The sequence below is a fragment of the Ctenocephalides felis genome, unplaced genomic scaffold (assembly GCF_003426905.1).
Source record: "Ctenocephalides felis isolate EL2017-DRISC unplaced genomic scaffold, ASM342690v1 CF-g0.4_SCAFFOLD_02483, whole genome shotgun sequence".
Classification (NCBI taxonomy): Eukaryota; Metazoa; Arthropoda; class Insecta; order Siphonaptera; family Pulicidae; genus Ctenocephalides; species Ctenocephalides felis.
In genome coordinates this window covers 4,199-20,372 of record NW_020538637.1, presented here as the reverse complement: position 1 = coordinate 20,372, position 16,174 = coordinate 4,199, and the positions used below count along the sequence as shown (strand labels likewise).

The 16,174-nt window shown below is 31.0% G+C and overlaps 3 protein-coding genes across 3 annotated transcripts; all 3 read left to right on the top strand.

The window, feature by feature from the left end:
• Positions 1–4,759: 4,759 nt before the first annotated feature.
• On the top strand, positions 4,760–7,588 carry LOC113380958. Its single transcript, XM_026619978.1, has 5 exons — positions 4,760–5,702; positions 5,774–6,517; positions 6,792–6,962; positions 7,063–7,534; positions 7,576–7,588. Exons 1-5 carry the CDS (start codon positions 4,760–4,762, stop codon positions 7,586–7,588), a joined length of 2,343 nt encoding a protein of 780 aa, XP_026475763.1.
• A 167-nt stretch (positions 7,589–7,755) lies between these two features.
• LOC113380956 (ATP-dependent DNA helicase pif1-like) lies at positions 7,756–8,349 on the top strand. Its single transcript, XM_026619977.1, has one exon. The coding sequence runs from the start codon at positions 7,756–7,758 to the stop codon at positions 8,347–8,349; it is 594 nt and encodes a 197-aa protein (XP_026475762.1).
• Positions 8,350–11,957: 3,608 nt separating this feature from the next.
• Positions 11,958–12,638, top strand: LOC113380955 (ATP-dependent DNA helicase pif1-like). The gene has a single exon (XM_026619976.1). The coding sequence runs from the start codon at positions 11,958–11,960 to the stop codon at positions 12,636–12,638; it is 681 nt and encodes a 226-aa protein (XP_026475761.1).
• Positions 12,639–16,174: the final 3,536 nt, after the last annotated feature.

Sequence of the window (16,174 nt, the reverse complement as noted above, 5' to 3'; positions counted from 1 at the left end):
TAAGTTAAGAAATACTTTTATATTTCCTGACATCGAGGACGTAGCCAGTGTCCTCCTGGAGGATATAAAGACAAAATTGCCTACACCAACGACATGGATGAAACGTGGCAGCTTAAAATATAAATTTGACAAGCCTCTATGGATCATACGAAATATAAGATAAGTTTAATTAAGTCTAACATCGTGCAGTACTGATTCTAAGTCACATTGTTAAATTTTTCTAAAATCTATGATAAGAAAAAATGTTTGTATTACAATTTTTTATAGTAATGTTATATAATACTCAAGCCTAGTAGTATAGTAAAGCAATTTCGTGCATATTAAATACAGTGCCCAAACCTCCCTACTTTGGACATGTGTTCGAAGATCTCTTGTAACTTTGAAACTAATTACAATATTGAAACTTTTCTTAATAATAATTACTACCAAATATGTGTGCTCCCTATATTAGGAATAAAATTTTGATTATGATAAAAAATAACAGTTTTATTAACATTTATGTAAAAAAGTGCCCAATGCTCCCCTTCCTCCCCGTAATTTAAAGCAGATCAAAAATTGCAAAAGATATTATTACGGAAATTCAACTAAAGTATGTCTATACGTAAAAAAAATTACATGTTAACCAAATGCAGAGATATATCAAAAACAGATAGCAAGTTTTGCAACAGAATTACATTAATGTTTCTAATATGCAGCTAAATTTGACTATATATGTGACAACAAACATAATATCAATCATTTAACATATTGGAAGCAATTAATTAGTACCCAAAAACTTGCATAATAAACTGTATAGTATCTAATATAGTAAAAAATACAATATTGTAGAACATACATACATATTTTATTCTTTAATACAGTAATATTGTATTCTTTTCAATACATAATATTATTATGACAAAACATATTTTACTATTTAATTAAATTTAGTCAAAACATATTTTACTATTTAATTAAATTTAGTACAATCGCACAAGCATACATGTCAACAATAATCAATTTAAACATAATCAAAAGGTCTTGATACAAAAGCATCATTTTGCTTCAAACCTGGTGTCTTTCTTTCCAATGTGTAGAACTCAATCTGATAATACCTCCTACAAACCATGTCTTTTCTGCATAGACTCCTATTTAATGTCTCGAAGCACTATTTCAAATGATTGGTATGACAATGCTATTCAATTACTGTATGCTTAACAATTCACTCACTTTTTATCCTCTCACACAATGAATGTTTATAAGCAATCTCAGCCCATTACACTCAAACATTTATTAAATAAGGAATAAAATCAACCATATTCGAAGTCTCAATAATATCTTTTTCTGTCGAGACATACTCAAATGTATCATCGAGTCTCAAATTTCTCGAAGCATTATTTAAAATGATTGGTATGACACTGCTATTCAATTACTGTATGCTTAACAATTCACTCGCTTTTTATCCTTTCACACAATGAATGTATATAAGCAATCTCAGCCCATTACACTCAAACATTTATTAAATCTTATATATAAAAATCGATCGCAAAATGTGTTGGTAAGCGCATAACTCAACAACGCCTGGACCAATTTGGCCAATTCTTTTTTTAAAATGTTCGTTGAAGTCCAAGGATGGTTGTTACGGCGAGAAAAAAAACGAATAATTGGCGGGAAAACCCTAAAAACAGCCTTTTTCTTCTTTAATCGAGTAGGCAACGCAATTTGTAAAAAAAAACAATGATCTATGACATGACATTTTGTGTAGTTTTTGATAATCTAATTTGAATATATTTATATAAACATAGAAATATCTTTCTATTAATCAAGCTATCTTGGCAGCCAAAAACAATGATGTAAATTAATTAAATTTCAAAATTCAAGAACAAATTACAGGCGAATCAGTTGATTCGGCAACTAACCAAAACGATCCACCGGAGTTTTTAAACTCGCTGGATTTGCTAGGATTGTCACCTCACAATCTTCAAATAAAGGTTGGATCGGCAATTATAATGTTGCGAAATATCGACCAACTATATTCAAAGGATAGTATAAAGCAGAAGATGTTCTCGCACCATGCATCCCAATGCGTTTCCAGTGCTTTTATGGTATCATTAAGTGTTTGTGGTATTAATTTAGAAAACCCATGCTTCTCACATGGAAAATTGTATGTTGTTTGTTCCCGTATTGGAAAACCATCAGATTTATTTGTCTATGCGCCAGGTAATCAAACAAAAAACATCGTTTATCACATAGCACTACAATGAAAATTGAACTGATTTTTGAATTATGATTTACATTATTAAAATTACTTACTTTTAAATGCTTATAGTGTTTTATTTAATTATTTTTAATTCACACCGAATTATTACCAGGGTGACGGTTCTGTTCAGGATAATTTTTTGCAAAGAATAGAGAAAAGGTAGGCACAAAACACTGCCACATTACAATTTTTTTTGACAGGACGAAGTCTGTCGGGCCGGCTAGTAAGGAATAAAATCAACCTTATTCGAAGTCTCAATAATATTTTTTTCTGTCGAGACATGCTCAAATGTATCATCGAGTCTCAAATTATACAATTATGCAGCATGTTATTATAAAGTGACAAATCAGATTATCACCTCTTTATTCTAGATAATGCAGCTGCCTGAATGTTTTGTTATGGTATATCAAATATATGCTCAATTTTAATGTTTTCCATTACAATTTTTATGGATTTGTGTAAATATACCCAAATTGAATATTTTTTATGATATCATTAAGTTGTTCTTAGCGAGTAGACAGTATCCCATAGTTGGGTAAAATGCCACATCTAGCAACGTGTACAGAAGCAGGAAATCCAATACATACATTGATGATTTTTTTATCATGACGAACTGCTTGAATCTGATAATAAACAAGATTTATAAAATACATGAAAACATAAAAACACATAAAGAACTAGATATAGAACATTACTGCATTTTAATAGAATAATATCCTCTTTGATTCATATATGATTTTTAATATCTTGCTGATTTAACTATAATATTCGAATGTAGCAGCCATCGGGTAAACCAATCATATTTGTAAAGTCATTTTGGCAATGCCTAATTTCTCATTATTGTCTGGCCATTTTATGAATTTTAGAGACATATTTCACAGAAAAAATTCTTGGCACTATTACATGCAGAGTACTATAACTTATATCAAAGCGATCACTAAAATCTCTATAGCTGGCAGTTTGATGTCTCACAAACCTATGAAAATATTAGTACCTAAAATTATAATTAATGGTGATTTGTTTTGATAATTAATGGTGATTTGTTTTGGTTAAGCAATAAAATTCATTTATTTTTCTGATGCAGATATGCTCATATTTTACTAAACTGTTGCGTCATATTTATTTCTATTTTAATATTCACCATCTTCGTATGTTTGTGATATATTGCACTTAGCTAGAGATGTTCTGCAAATTCTAAAGTCTTCCAGAAATTGTATCTATTTATACAATGGCACCATTTTTGCTGTCAAAATCACATTATAGTTTTACATAAATTGATTATAAATAAAATTGTGAATGACGAATTAAGTACTTATTATTAAAACTTTATTATTAATATATGATGGTATTTTACATACCAAGACATTCTTTTTTTTCAACTTTAACAAACTGTAACAAACGTAACTGATGGTAATCGTTCTTAAAAAAAATCATGAAACAATTCTTTGTCATTCATTATGTTTTATTTATTATACTCAATGTTTAATTGAATATTATAGAAAGTTAGTCATTAAATATTGACTGCGTTGACTCAAGATCAACAACTTAAACTAACCATACGAATCTGTACTATGCAGTTAAACCCTGCACTATGCAGTCGCAGCATAGGTAAAGAAAATCACAATCAGTTTGAGAATTGAGAGGAAGCCTATGATATATTCATATACTCTTTTATCTATGGATATATTAAATTAGAGAAATGACAGTTGAAGAAATATCAATTTACTTATAATTCGAATTTAAATGTTGATAACACTTACATATCACGATATTTATACAAACATTAACCTATAAATCTGAAAGAAAAGAATGAGATAAATATAATGAATATGAAATATAATGAATTAAATGTATTATAATGAATGTTGATGTCAACGCTCTTAAGCGTTATTTGTTAAAAATCATGTCCATATTGTGCTCAATTTTGTGTTAATATTTCTAAGAAAAAAATATATAGCCATGTACAACTAGATTTTTTTTAAAACTAAATATTATAAAATTATCAAAGCGAGTTAGTTCGATAGATGTCTCTGCGCCCGCTGAAAGTGTCTTATCCCTGTTAACTTGATAGGATGTGGCTATGTACGGGAAAGTAGAGTCCAGGAGAGTCTATGTTATCTTGATTAATTGGCGATAAATATAATTTGTTTTTGATGTGTAATGTGAGAATAATAGTTTAAAGAAGCGGCTTAATAAGAATCAGTTATAATACAGTATTAGTGGAAGATATTGGTATTCTTCAGTTATAGTTTTAGTATAATTTGAGAGTGAGATTGAGTGATTCACATTATCCAGCGGGTTATAATATTTAGGATTTTCTTTTATCGTGCCACGATGCCACGAATTCGCAGAGAGGCAAGTAATTTTGGAAGACGTACACGGCAAGCTCGAGCAATCTATGAACGAAGATTGAATAGGACCCATGAACAACATATGATGGACAATATAAATTTGAGAGAGCAAGTAGCAAATACACGTGCCAATGAAAGTTTATAGAGACGTACTCAACGACTGACAAATATGGCATTAAGAAATCGAGAGGTGCAACAAAGTGCGACCGCCGCCATTAGAGAAAATAATCAACGACGAGTTAATAATCACAGAGCATTGGTACGTGCATCACTTTTGCGCCTGGCGTTTAATTATGATCCTGAAATTGATTATTCATCACACTCTTTAATTACCATTGGTAATATGGACAAAGTATGTAAACATTGCCTTGCTCTAAAATTCAGAGGAGAATCAGCAGGTTTATGTTGCGCATCAGGGAAAATTATATTGACAAAATTAACAACACCGCCGGAACCTTTAAAAACTCTACTAGATGGAACAACGTCTCAATCAAAAATATTACTAAAAAAAAATCGCAAATTTAATTCATGTTTTCAGATGACGTCATTTGGTGCTACGAAAGTATTTGAAAATGAAGATGGTCGAAATTTTGAATCAACATTTAGGATACAAGGTCAAGTTTACCACCAAATCGGTTCATTGTTTCCCATGCCTGATGTGAATCCGAAATTCTTACATATTTATTTTATGGGAGATGATGAACGACAAACAAACATGCGTTGCGAATTTAATCACATACAGCTTATGGAGGAAAGAGATATTGTGAACTCTTTGAAAATATTTTCTAAAAACCATAACCAGTTATTGCATTTGTTTAAGACTCTTTCAAGTAGACTAGAAAACGATGATTACGCTATTATTATTAGAGCAGACAAAGTGCCGGTTGGAGAACATGCTGGCGCATATAATGTTCCAACAGTCAATGAAGTCGCGGTCGTAATAGCTGGTGATCTATGTGAGGGGCGTGATATACGTATACAACGGAGAGATAATACCATACAGATTATACAGGACAGTCATCGTTCTTATGATGCTTTGCAGTATCCATTGATATTTTGGAAAAGTGAAGATGGGTACCTTTCAAATATTAAACAAAGGGATCCAAATACAGGTAAAAATCTTATTTTTAGAAAAAAAATCAAATAATAATAATTAAAATAATTTTAAAATATTTTATTCCAGGTGCAGAACTTGCCAAAAAAGTAAGTGCCATGGATTTTTACTGCTACCGATTAATGATTCGAGCTAATAGAGAAAATAACATTCTTAAATGCAGGCAGCTATTCCATCAGTTCGTGGTCGACATGTATGTGAAAATTGAGAGTGAGAGATTGAGATTCATAAAGTTTAATCAAGCCAAACTCCGCGCTGAGGAATATATACATTTACGTGATGCAGTACTTGGTAATGTAGATGCAATGAATGATATTAGTCAGATTGGTACTGCATATATTCTTCCATCTTCTTATATTGGAAGTCCGCGACATATGCAGGAGTACATTCAAGATGCTATGGCTTATGTTCGTGCATATGGCAGACCAGATCTGTTCATTACCTTTACGTATAATCCCAAATGGGATGAAATAAAAAAATTGCTGATGCCGGGACAAACAACGATGGATAGGCATGATATAACTGCACGAGTTTTTAAACAGAAGTTGAAATCATTGATTAATTTGATAACGCATCATTCTGTTTTTGGTGAAACACGCTGCTGGTTATACTCAGTAGAATGGCAGAAAAGAGGTTTACCCCATGCACATATTTTGTTGTGGTTAATCAATAAGGTACGTTCTGTAGAGATTGACAATATTATCTCAGCAGAAATTCCTGATAAAAATGTTGATGAGGAATTGTTCGATATTATAACTACTAACATGATACATGGTCCATGCGGTACTCTCACCATTATGTCACCCATGCATGGTGAATGGAAAATGTACAAAACATTTTCCAAAATCATTTCAAAACGATACTATCACCGACATTGATGGTTACCCCGCTTATCGGCGACGTGACGTTGACAATGGTGGACAATGTTTTGAATTGCGACTGTCGAATGGCGGGGTAATAGATGTTGATAATCGATGGGTAGTTCCTTATTCGCCTTTGCTATGCAAAACCTATAAAGCACATATAAATGTCGAACTGTGCAGCTCGGTGAAGTCGATAAAATACATATGCAAATATGTTCATAAAGGGAGCGACAAAGCGATATTTGCAATTAAAAGTATTAATGAGAATGATGAAATAACTCGATATCAAATGGGTAGATACGTCAGTAGCAATGAAGCTATCTGGCGTATTTTTGGTTTTCCCATACATGAAAGGAATCCATCTGTGGTACATTTGGCTGTGCATTTGGAGAACGGTCAGCGGGTATACTTTACAGAAAACAATATATTAACAACAAGCTTTGACTGCTCCGAAGACTACTCTAACTGCATTTTTTAAACTTTGTAATAGATCAGATATTGCTGGAAGATTTGCTAGAACATTATTATATACAGATACACCTAAATATTTTACATGGGATAAAAAATTAAAAGATTGGGTACTTAGAAAACGGGGTATTCCTGTTTCAGGATTCGAAGGCATATATATGACAAACAATTTGGGTAGATTGTATACTGTTCATCCTAAGCAACGAGAATGCTTTTATTTACGTTTGTTGTTGATTAATGTTGTAGGACCAAGATCATTCCAAAATTTGAGGACAGTCAATGGAATTTTATATGAAACTTTTTATGATGCGTGCCGTGAGTTGCACTTATTGGAGAATGATAATCAATGGGACATGACTCTTGCAGATGCAGCACTGATTTCATCTGCACATCAAATTCGACAATTATTTGCAATAATATTAACAACATGTTTTCCATCAGATGCATCTGCACTGTGGAATACACATAAAGACCCAATGAGTGAGGATATTTTGCATCGGTATAAAATTAATAATCAAGATAATAATCATGAATTTTTAGAACAAATATATAACGAAGCCTTAATAATGATTGAAGATATTTGTATCCAAATTTCGAACATGTCGTTAATTTAATTTGGCATGTCAGCACCGAGCCGAGCAGCAGTAGATATCATAAACAGCGATGTTCAACGTGAACACCAGTTTGATAAAACTGCTCTAGCTACTTTTGTTGCCAATAATGAAATATTGCTTACTGCCGAGCAACAAAGTGAATATGATCAAATCAATACGTCAATTGAGGCACAACAGGGCGGATTCTTTTTTTTTGGACGCACCCGGAGGCACTGGCAAAACATTTATTATTTCACTGATTCTTGCGCGTGTGCGGTCGCAAAATAATATTGCGTTGGCAATAGCTTCATCAGGAATCGCAGCGACATTACTTGAAGGAGGACGAACTGCGCATTCGGCATTTAAGTTACCTTTAAATGTTCATGCAAACCCAGAAGCAATGTGCAACATAAAGAAGAAATCAGGAATGGCAAAAGTTTTGCGAAAATGTAAAATAATCATCTGGGATGAATGTACTATGGCGCATAAGCATTCGCTTGAAGCTCTTGATAGGTCGCTGAAAGATATCAAAAATAATTGTCTTTTTGGTGGCTGCTTATTGCTACTGTCTGGCGATTTCAGACAGACATTGCCCATTATTCCACGAGCGACGCGTGCTGATGAAATAAATGCCTGCTTAAAAAAGTCTTATCTGTGGCGCCACGTAAAGAAATTATATCTTAGTGTTAACATTCGTGTTCAATGTCTAAATCAAGGATGAGCAACCCGCGGCCCGCCGGATGTTTTTCTGCGGCCCGCCAAGCATTTCTCAACTATAGAATAATTATTTAGATATTTTATCAAATACGGCTGTAAAGGCTAATTTTTTGTCAGGCAAACACTGGTAAAAACTGTTTGCAGAAATAGCATTGTCTGATAAAACAAATATTAATTTATATATTAGTGCAAGCTTCAATATTGCAAAAAAAATGAGAACTTGTCCGGGAACACAGCAACAACGCATTTATACATTTTAAATTAATTAAATATATAAATCTTATAAAGTCGCGAGGGTTAAATCATCGTAAATTTAAAGACTTCCTGGCAATTTAGATCGTGAATATGTCGATTTTCAATACTAAAGTACCTTAGTTCAATAGTGATGCAATGCTTAAAGGAGTATACGACTCAAACGGCAAATTGCAATTGTTTTTAGATATGAAATAATAATTATAGTCCTTTCGGTATTTTGGTAATCAATAATAATATCTTTTGCAGAATCTTGTGTTTCACTTGTGTTGAACAAATTTTAATTGTGATTACAAATGTTCAAAGCTAACAAGGCAGCTGTTTTCATGTAAATGTTTTCTTCGTCATTTAACATGCAAAATAAAATAGATTTAAGAAATGCATTTTTTCAGTTAACATCGAATTTTTTTATCAATCTAATGTCAGTCCTAAAAAATTTTAGCTATTGAAAAAAAACGCAAATCAAATTATGATAATTTTTTTTTGAAGTAGATATGTGCGCGAACAATTACAGGTCCACAAAAGAAAAGTCGCTGGAAAATTATTAATTCATTCAGAAAAAAATCTAGATTGAAGATTGTGCCAGTTTTTAAATGTTTTTCAATATTTTGTGCCCCAATTTTGACTATAGATTTATCTTCAGCGGTAAAAGGTACATTGAAAATCATATGTCACACACCCAATCTAGACAATTTTATCTTTTGTGGAAAATTCATAAAAAATCACCACCTATCAAAGCTGAGTAAAACATATCAAAGCTGCATACGCGTTGCATTTTGCATTAAAAAAATTTAAACTTGTTGGTTTGGTATTTAGCCTTGAGGCAAGTTACATGAACTTCCCGATATGTGTAAATAATCGACTTAATCAAAAAAAAATGTGTAAATAATATACTTCATCAATCCTACTTAAAAAAACGATAATAATTTTAGCAAAGTTTGACGAATTTTTAAAATTAAACTATTTGTCGTAAGGCCGTAATATTACAGTAAGTTCTATAAGACCATGATGTATATCGCCAAAAAAGTTCCATGAAAATCGGCTTAAATTTTTTTTTCAACAGTTAATTACAAGAAAACGGCTCGGTAGATTTTCACCTAAAATTAATCAGCATCATTCCCATCTAATATCTTTCGAACAGTTTTTGATTTTTCAAAATCGGTTCGGTAGGATGAGCTTAAATGTGGACGAAAATTTAACACTTTTTTTCAACATTTAATTACAAGAAAACGGCTCGGTAGATTTTCACCTAAAATTAATCAGCATCATTCCCAAATAATATCTTTCGAACGGTTTTTTATTTTTTAAAATCGGTTCGGTAGGATGAGCTCAAATGTGGACGAAAATTTAACACTTTTTTTCAACATTTAATTACAAGAAAACGGCTCGGTAGATTTTCACCTAAAACTAATCAGTACCAGTCCCCACTAATATCTTTCGAACAGTTTTTGATTTTTTAAAATCGGTTCGGTAGGATGAGCTTAAATGTGGACGAAAAGTTTAACATTTTTTTTCAAATTGCAAAGAAACGGCTCGGCAGATTGTCACACAAAACTGACAAACGATAGTCCTCACCAAAATACATTAAATAGCTTTTAAATTTCTAAAATCGGCTCAGGCGTTTTTGAGAAAACGTCGATCATAGGTCTAACTTTGACAAATGCCAAAAAAACAATACCAATTTTTGCAAACTTTGACGAATTTTTAAAGCTGAACCAGTTGTCGTAGGGCCGTAATATTCTAGTATGATCTAGAAGACTATGGTATCTACCGTCAAAAAAATAATCATAAAAATCGTCGAATTTTTTTTTTTTTAAACTTTATTACAAGAAAACGGCATGGCCAATCTCTACCAAAAACTAATCAGCACGATTCCCAACCAATATCTTTCGAACGATTTTTGAATTTTCAAAATCGATTCATAACTGCGGGCTAAAACGTGGACGAAAGAGTTTTCACTTCTCTGCTATTTACGAAGAAACGGTTTGGCCGATCGTCGTACAAAACTGACAAACAATAGTCCTCATCGAGATACATCGAATGGCTTTTAAATTTTTGAAATCGGTCCAGCCGTTTTTGAGAAAACGGCGATTTACCGCAAAAAATCTGTTGGTGCACACGCACACACACACATACACACACACACACATACTTTTTCCAAATTTGGTCTCATTCGATTCAGAATGGCTTGAAACGTCGAGAAAACATAAAATTAGCGAATCGGATTTTTTGATGAAAACATAAACTTCTCCTTCGGGAAGTTAATAAAGAACAAAATCTAAAAAAAACGTCTGATATTGATCAGCTTATATAAAAAAGGAGTGCCAATTTTTTTATTAAAGTTTTCAAGTAAAATTGTTTTTCTTTTAAATATTATTAGTTTTCATTTTGTATTAACCTTTTCGACTCGGATGCCGCAAAATTCATATAAATCTTGGAATTTCGCGAGTGGAAACACTTATAATATACACCAGCAGTTATATAAAATATAGACTTTGTTTAATTTTATATTTTTGTTCTTTTCTTGTGCCAATTTTGTAATTTTGTTGCAATTACATTATTCCCGCGCTCAGTTAATAAATCTTTTGACTTAGTTTTAGATCAGACTTTTATCAGAGTTTAAGATTTTATTAAAAGAAACAATTTATTTTCATCATGGCTTATACGGCCGTAACCTTTTTTTTTAATTTTGAGCTTATAAAAAAGCTTAAATTTATGCGCTCTATGCGCTGCAACATTATAAAAATAGCAACGAAATGGTTAACCTCCGATAAAACTTACTGATTTGCAGGCTTATCCTATTGCACAAATATTTCACGATGTGCATAAGAAGTACATAGTTTTTTAATGTCTCACAAAAGGAGCTATTTCAGCAAAAAAAATTGAAATTTAGTTTTAAAATCAGGAGATAAAATTGTTTTTGAGAGAAAACTGAAATTGTTTTCAGAGTATAACATAATTACAATATGGATGTTAGTATTTTAGCGTTGCAGTCGGTAAATTATCCAATATTTATTAATATTTTGGCGTTTGCAGTGGGTAAAATTATATTAATTAAATGTAATAATATTCATACATTCAGGATTAATTAGTCATTTCTTATAATAATGATTTTCTAAAAATATTTTCCATAGCTAAACATTTGCCGGGTCAGCTAGTATATGTATATATAAATTACGTGCGGCCCGCCAAAAAATTTGAAAATTTAAATTGGCCCGCGGGTTAAAAAGGTTGCTCGCCCTTGGTCTAAATGATGCACTGGGGTCGAAATTTTCACAACAATTATTGGATATTGGTAATGGCAGAATTAATTTTTATGAAAATACAGAGTACATTCGATTCCCTGATAATTTTTGAAATATGGTTGATAGCAAAGCCAAGCTAATAGAAAATATTTTTCCAAATTTAAAGCATAATCATAAAGATCATGAGTGGCTACAAGAACGAGCAATTTTAGCAGCAACGAATTTGGATGTTGACGAAATGAATTTAAAAATACAACAGATACTGCCAGGATATGAATTCACATTTAAATCAGTTGATACTGTTATTGATCCTGATGAAATCGTCAATTATCCAGTCGAATTTTTAAATTCTCTTGATTTACCAGGAATGCCGCCGCATAATTTACTATTGAAAGTTGGTTCTCCAATTATATTATTAAGAAATTTAAATGCCCCAAAATTATGCAATGGCACAAGATTAGCAATAACAAATATTATGGGAAACATTATAGAGGCAATTATTCTGGGCGGAAAATTCAAAGATGATGTTCTTTTGCCTAGAATACCACTAATTCCTTCGGAATCAGTAATACCTTTTAAAAGACTGCAGTTTCCTATACGTTTGGCATATGCTATGACTATAAACAAGTCACAAGGGCAGACAATGAACTTTTGCGGTATAAATTTAGAAAATCCGTGCTTTAATCACGGGCAGCTATATGTTGCTTGCTCAAGAGTCAGAAACCCAAATAATTTATATATTTATACACCCAATAATCTCACCAAGAATATTGTATATCCTTTGGCATTACAATAAACTCTACTGCATTAAAAGTTTAAAATAAAAAAAGAATTATATACTATATTAATTAAGATTAATTATATAATTAATATTAATCATAATAACATTAATTATTGGAATTGCATTCCTGAATATAATATTGTTAAATTGTTCATTTGAAAATAAATATAACTATTGTATTAATTAAATTTATTCATTGATAATTATAAAAAAAAAGTTGAATTGAACAGTTAAATACTTTTTTAATATAGACATGTGTACAGGACAACGTCTGTCGGGTCAGCTAGTACATATATAAAAAACATGATTCGAATATACTAAAATGGCGAACAAAGCGGATGGTGCAATAATGATAACAAGGATACATAGGTAAGAATAAATAAGTTACGCGTATAATAGAAAAACTGAGTGTTATGAAGTAATAAAACATTAAAATTAGTAAAAATTAAACAAACCTGAAGAAGAGAAAAAACTATTTGATAAGCGAAAAAGTGTCACTGGTCGTTCTAGCTGTATGACGCACACCACTAGAACGTTAATTCAACCCTCGGGTACAGGTCCGTATTTGGCAAGACCAGAGATACGACTTCTAAAATACAAATTATGCCTGCAATATGCTCTAATTAACGAAAGTTGGCTAGTCTTTTAGTTGCCGTGCTGCATACGATGTATAACTAAACTGGTCGCGATAACCGTTGTGATCGATATGCAAAGAAATCATATCCCAATCATATTATGTATTAGTAAGATCGATAAAGCCGCGAATTGAGCACCAGACAATGCTGACCCGGCAGAACTGAGGCCAACATTAATACGCGTAAAAAAAGAAAGCGAGAAAATATTTAAAAAAGAAAAACATTATGAAAATTATTAAAACTAATACATTATTGCATCATCTTACAAAAGACAACATAATTGGATCGATACACGAAAATATATAACGTTAAAATCTCAAACTAAAAATAATCAATAATCAATAACAGTTGATCAATGATTGGGAACTTTTAATAGAATTGTAAACCATAATAAATCATTTATGTGCGAAAATATACCATATTGAAATAAAATTGTAAAATCTGAAATTTGTTAAATATTCAAGTATCGACATTTTATTTTAAGTACAAATAAAACAATCCATAAAATATATTTTTTATTCTTTATACATTGTTATGTACATTTTTCATAACAGGTAGACATATACATACGCACACTATATATATATATATATATATATATCTTATATATAAAATTCTTCTGTAAAAATGTAAGTTTCATTAATTGTCCTAAACTATAATTCGGATTTTCATGAATCTTCCTGAAGTTTGTTCGGGAAATGTACCAAAAATTAAATTAATATAATATGCAAATAATATAACATCTGACAAGTGATGATGCAGTATGCGCATGCGTCTGACGTGCGCGTGATTTGCTTTTCCTTGCAATAATTTTGTTTGCGCACTTTGCGAACAGATTCGCCGTACGAATTCGTGCAAAAGAGACGAGCCATAAGTGATTGCGCTCAAAAATATTCAATTTGCAGTCGTTTTGTCTTACTATACTAAGTCACAATACAAAAAAAAAAAATTATTTAGAAGTTTCATCGTGTCAAAAATTCATATGTGAGTCATTGGGTACGGAATATTTACTCAATGGAGCGCTTTCGGTCTGAACTTTTTTTTACTGTGTTCCAATTCGTTTGGAATTTTGGAACTAGGTTCATCTTACTCTTCAGAAGTGGAAACAATTTAGACTCCTTTACCACTTCTCGGGTGGATGACATTTCTTTTCAGTGGTGTAATTTTACTTTTTTCAAAATAACGTTGGGTATCGATAAAAGAACTAATTATAAGAGAAAAATGCTTAATAATGTTTTTCAAAAAAGCAAATACTTTTCAAGTTACTGGCTACTGAAAATTTGTTTCTTTTTTGCGTTTTTCATTATTTGTTGCTAATATCTTCAAAAATATAAATTTTAACGAAAATCATGTAATAAACAAAATTGTATCAATTAAAATCTTTATAAATCGCTATTTTATAGTGTTTTAGGAACATTATTAGGCTAGATATGAAAATGGGTTTTTATAGTGCTCAAAATAAGCTTTAAAATGAGTACTTCTGCGTGTAAAATGAGTAAACTATCATGCAAATAAAAGACGCATATAATGTTTTTTTCATTTAAATCAAATAGTTTTGCAGTGCCATTTCCACCAAACTTAAAAATAATCGTATTCCATCTAGAAATAACTTGGTTTAAGAAATCTTGATGGATTCTAGAAAATACCACAACTTTAGTACAAACGATTTTCAAAAAACTCACGATTTCATGAAAAAAAAAACCTTAAAAAAACATTCAATTTCTCATTATAATATCTCTGAAAGAATACGTATAAAAGATATATATATATATATATATATATATATATATATATATATGAAAATTCAAGGTATTTTTCTGACTAATTATTGTTGTTTATTATTTTTCCATTACACAAATATTGATAGAGGTATTAATTAAGGACTGCGCGGCTGTCCAACCAGAGGTCTTTCGAGCCCTTTAACCCTTCGCCGTTTCACAATGAGAGAAGTTACGGTAAAATTTATGATAGAGAAAGTTGTAGCTCATTTAATTACCTTCAAAATAGTGTATCACAAGTTCTGATAAAATCAGAATTAAAAGAGTAATAATCCAATTAATGCGGTGGATGGTGACGGAGTGCAAATTGTTTTCACTTCTGAACTTAAGATAAAGATTAGCCTATTTCCAAAATATCAAGTAAATTGAAGCACAGTAAAAAAATTCACAAGGCAATAATTTTGTTGATCGTAAGTTGAATAGAGCACATGTGAACAGGATTTGACAAATTAATTCACTTCAAATAATAACTTGAGCAATAATGTATATTGATTTGTTGGAGAAAGAAATGTAATTCAGATATTAAAATTACTAAAAGCCAGTTAAAATATGCTACAAAATTATAAAAATTATAGGCAACATCATTGAAGCAATTATTTTGGGTAGAAAAATAAAAGGTGATATTGCACCTTTGCCGCGAATGCTATATATTAATTCTTTCTGAATTTGTTGTACTTTTTAAAAGATTTCAATTTTCAACACGTGTATCTTATGCTATGACCATAAATCATAAAGGCAGACGATCATTTTTAGTGTGGTAAATTTGGAAAATCAATGTTTTAGTCGTGAATAAACAAAAAATCATTCATTTATACATCCACATCTACAGGTATGACTAAAAATACTATATAACCCTTAAATGCAATAAAATAAATTGAGCTATTGGAAATAAAATTGTTCTATAAATTGCAGTGTATAATTTTTAATATACAATTTTATTGAACATTTTTTAATATTTGTAAAAGGAATAATTAAAGTGTTAACTGTGGGAATTGAGAACAGTCATTTATTTGAAGCAGATCTACATTCAACATCACTCATATATTGGTGTAAATAGTAATTCAAAAAACAGTAATTATTATTGTTAACTAAGCAGTAAATATTAGTATAAAAAATTGAAAAACTGTAGACGCGGGTA

What these genes read in the sequence shown, in the direction of transcription:
- LOC113380958 (XM_026619978.1), top strand. Translation starts at nt 4,760, where the DNA reads ATGGCATTAAGAAATCGAGAGGTGCAACAAAGTGCGACCGCCGCCATT. An exon ending in CATTATGTCACCCATGCATG is followed by an intron (nt 6,518 to 6,791) that starts GTGAATGGAAAA and finishes ATGTTCATAAAG; the next exon opens with GGAGCGACAAAGCGATATTT. An exon ending in GGCTGTGCATTTGGAGAACG is followed by an intron (nt 6,963 to 7,062) that starts GTCAGCGGGTAT and finishes GTAATAGATCAG; the next exon opens with ATATTGCTGGAAGATTTGCT.
- LOC113380956 (XM_026619977.1), top strand. Translation starts at nt 7,756, where the DNA reads ATGAAATATTGCTTACTGCCGAGCAACAAAGTGAATATGATCAAATCA.
- LOC113380955 (XM_026619976.1), top strand. Translation starts at nt 11,958, where the DNA reads ATGGTTGATAGCAAAGCCAAGCTAATAGAAAATATTTTTCCAAATTTA.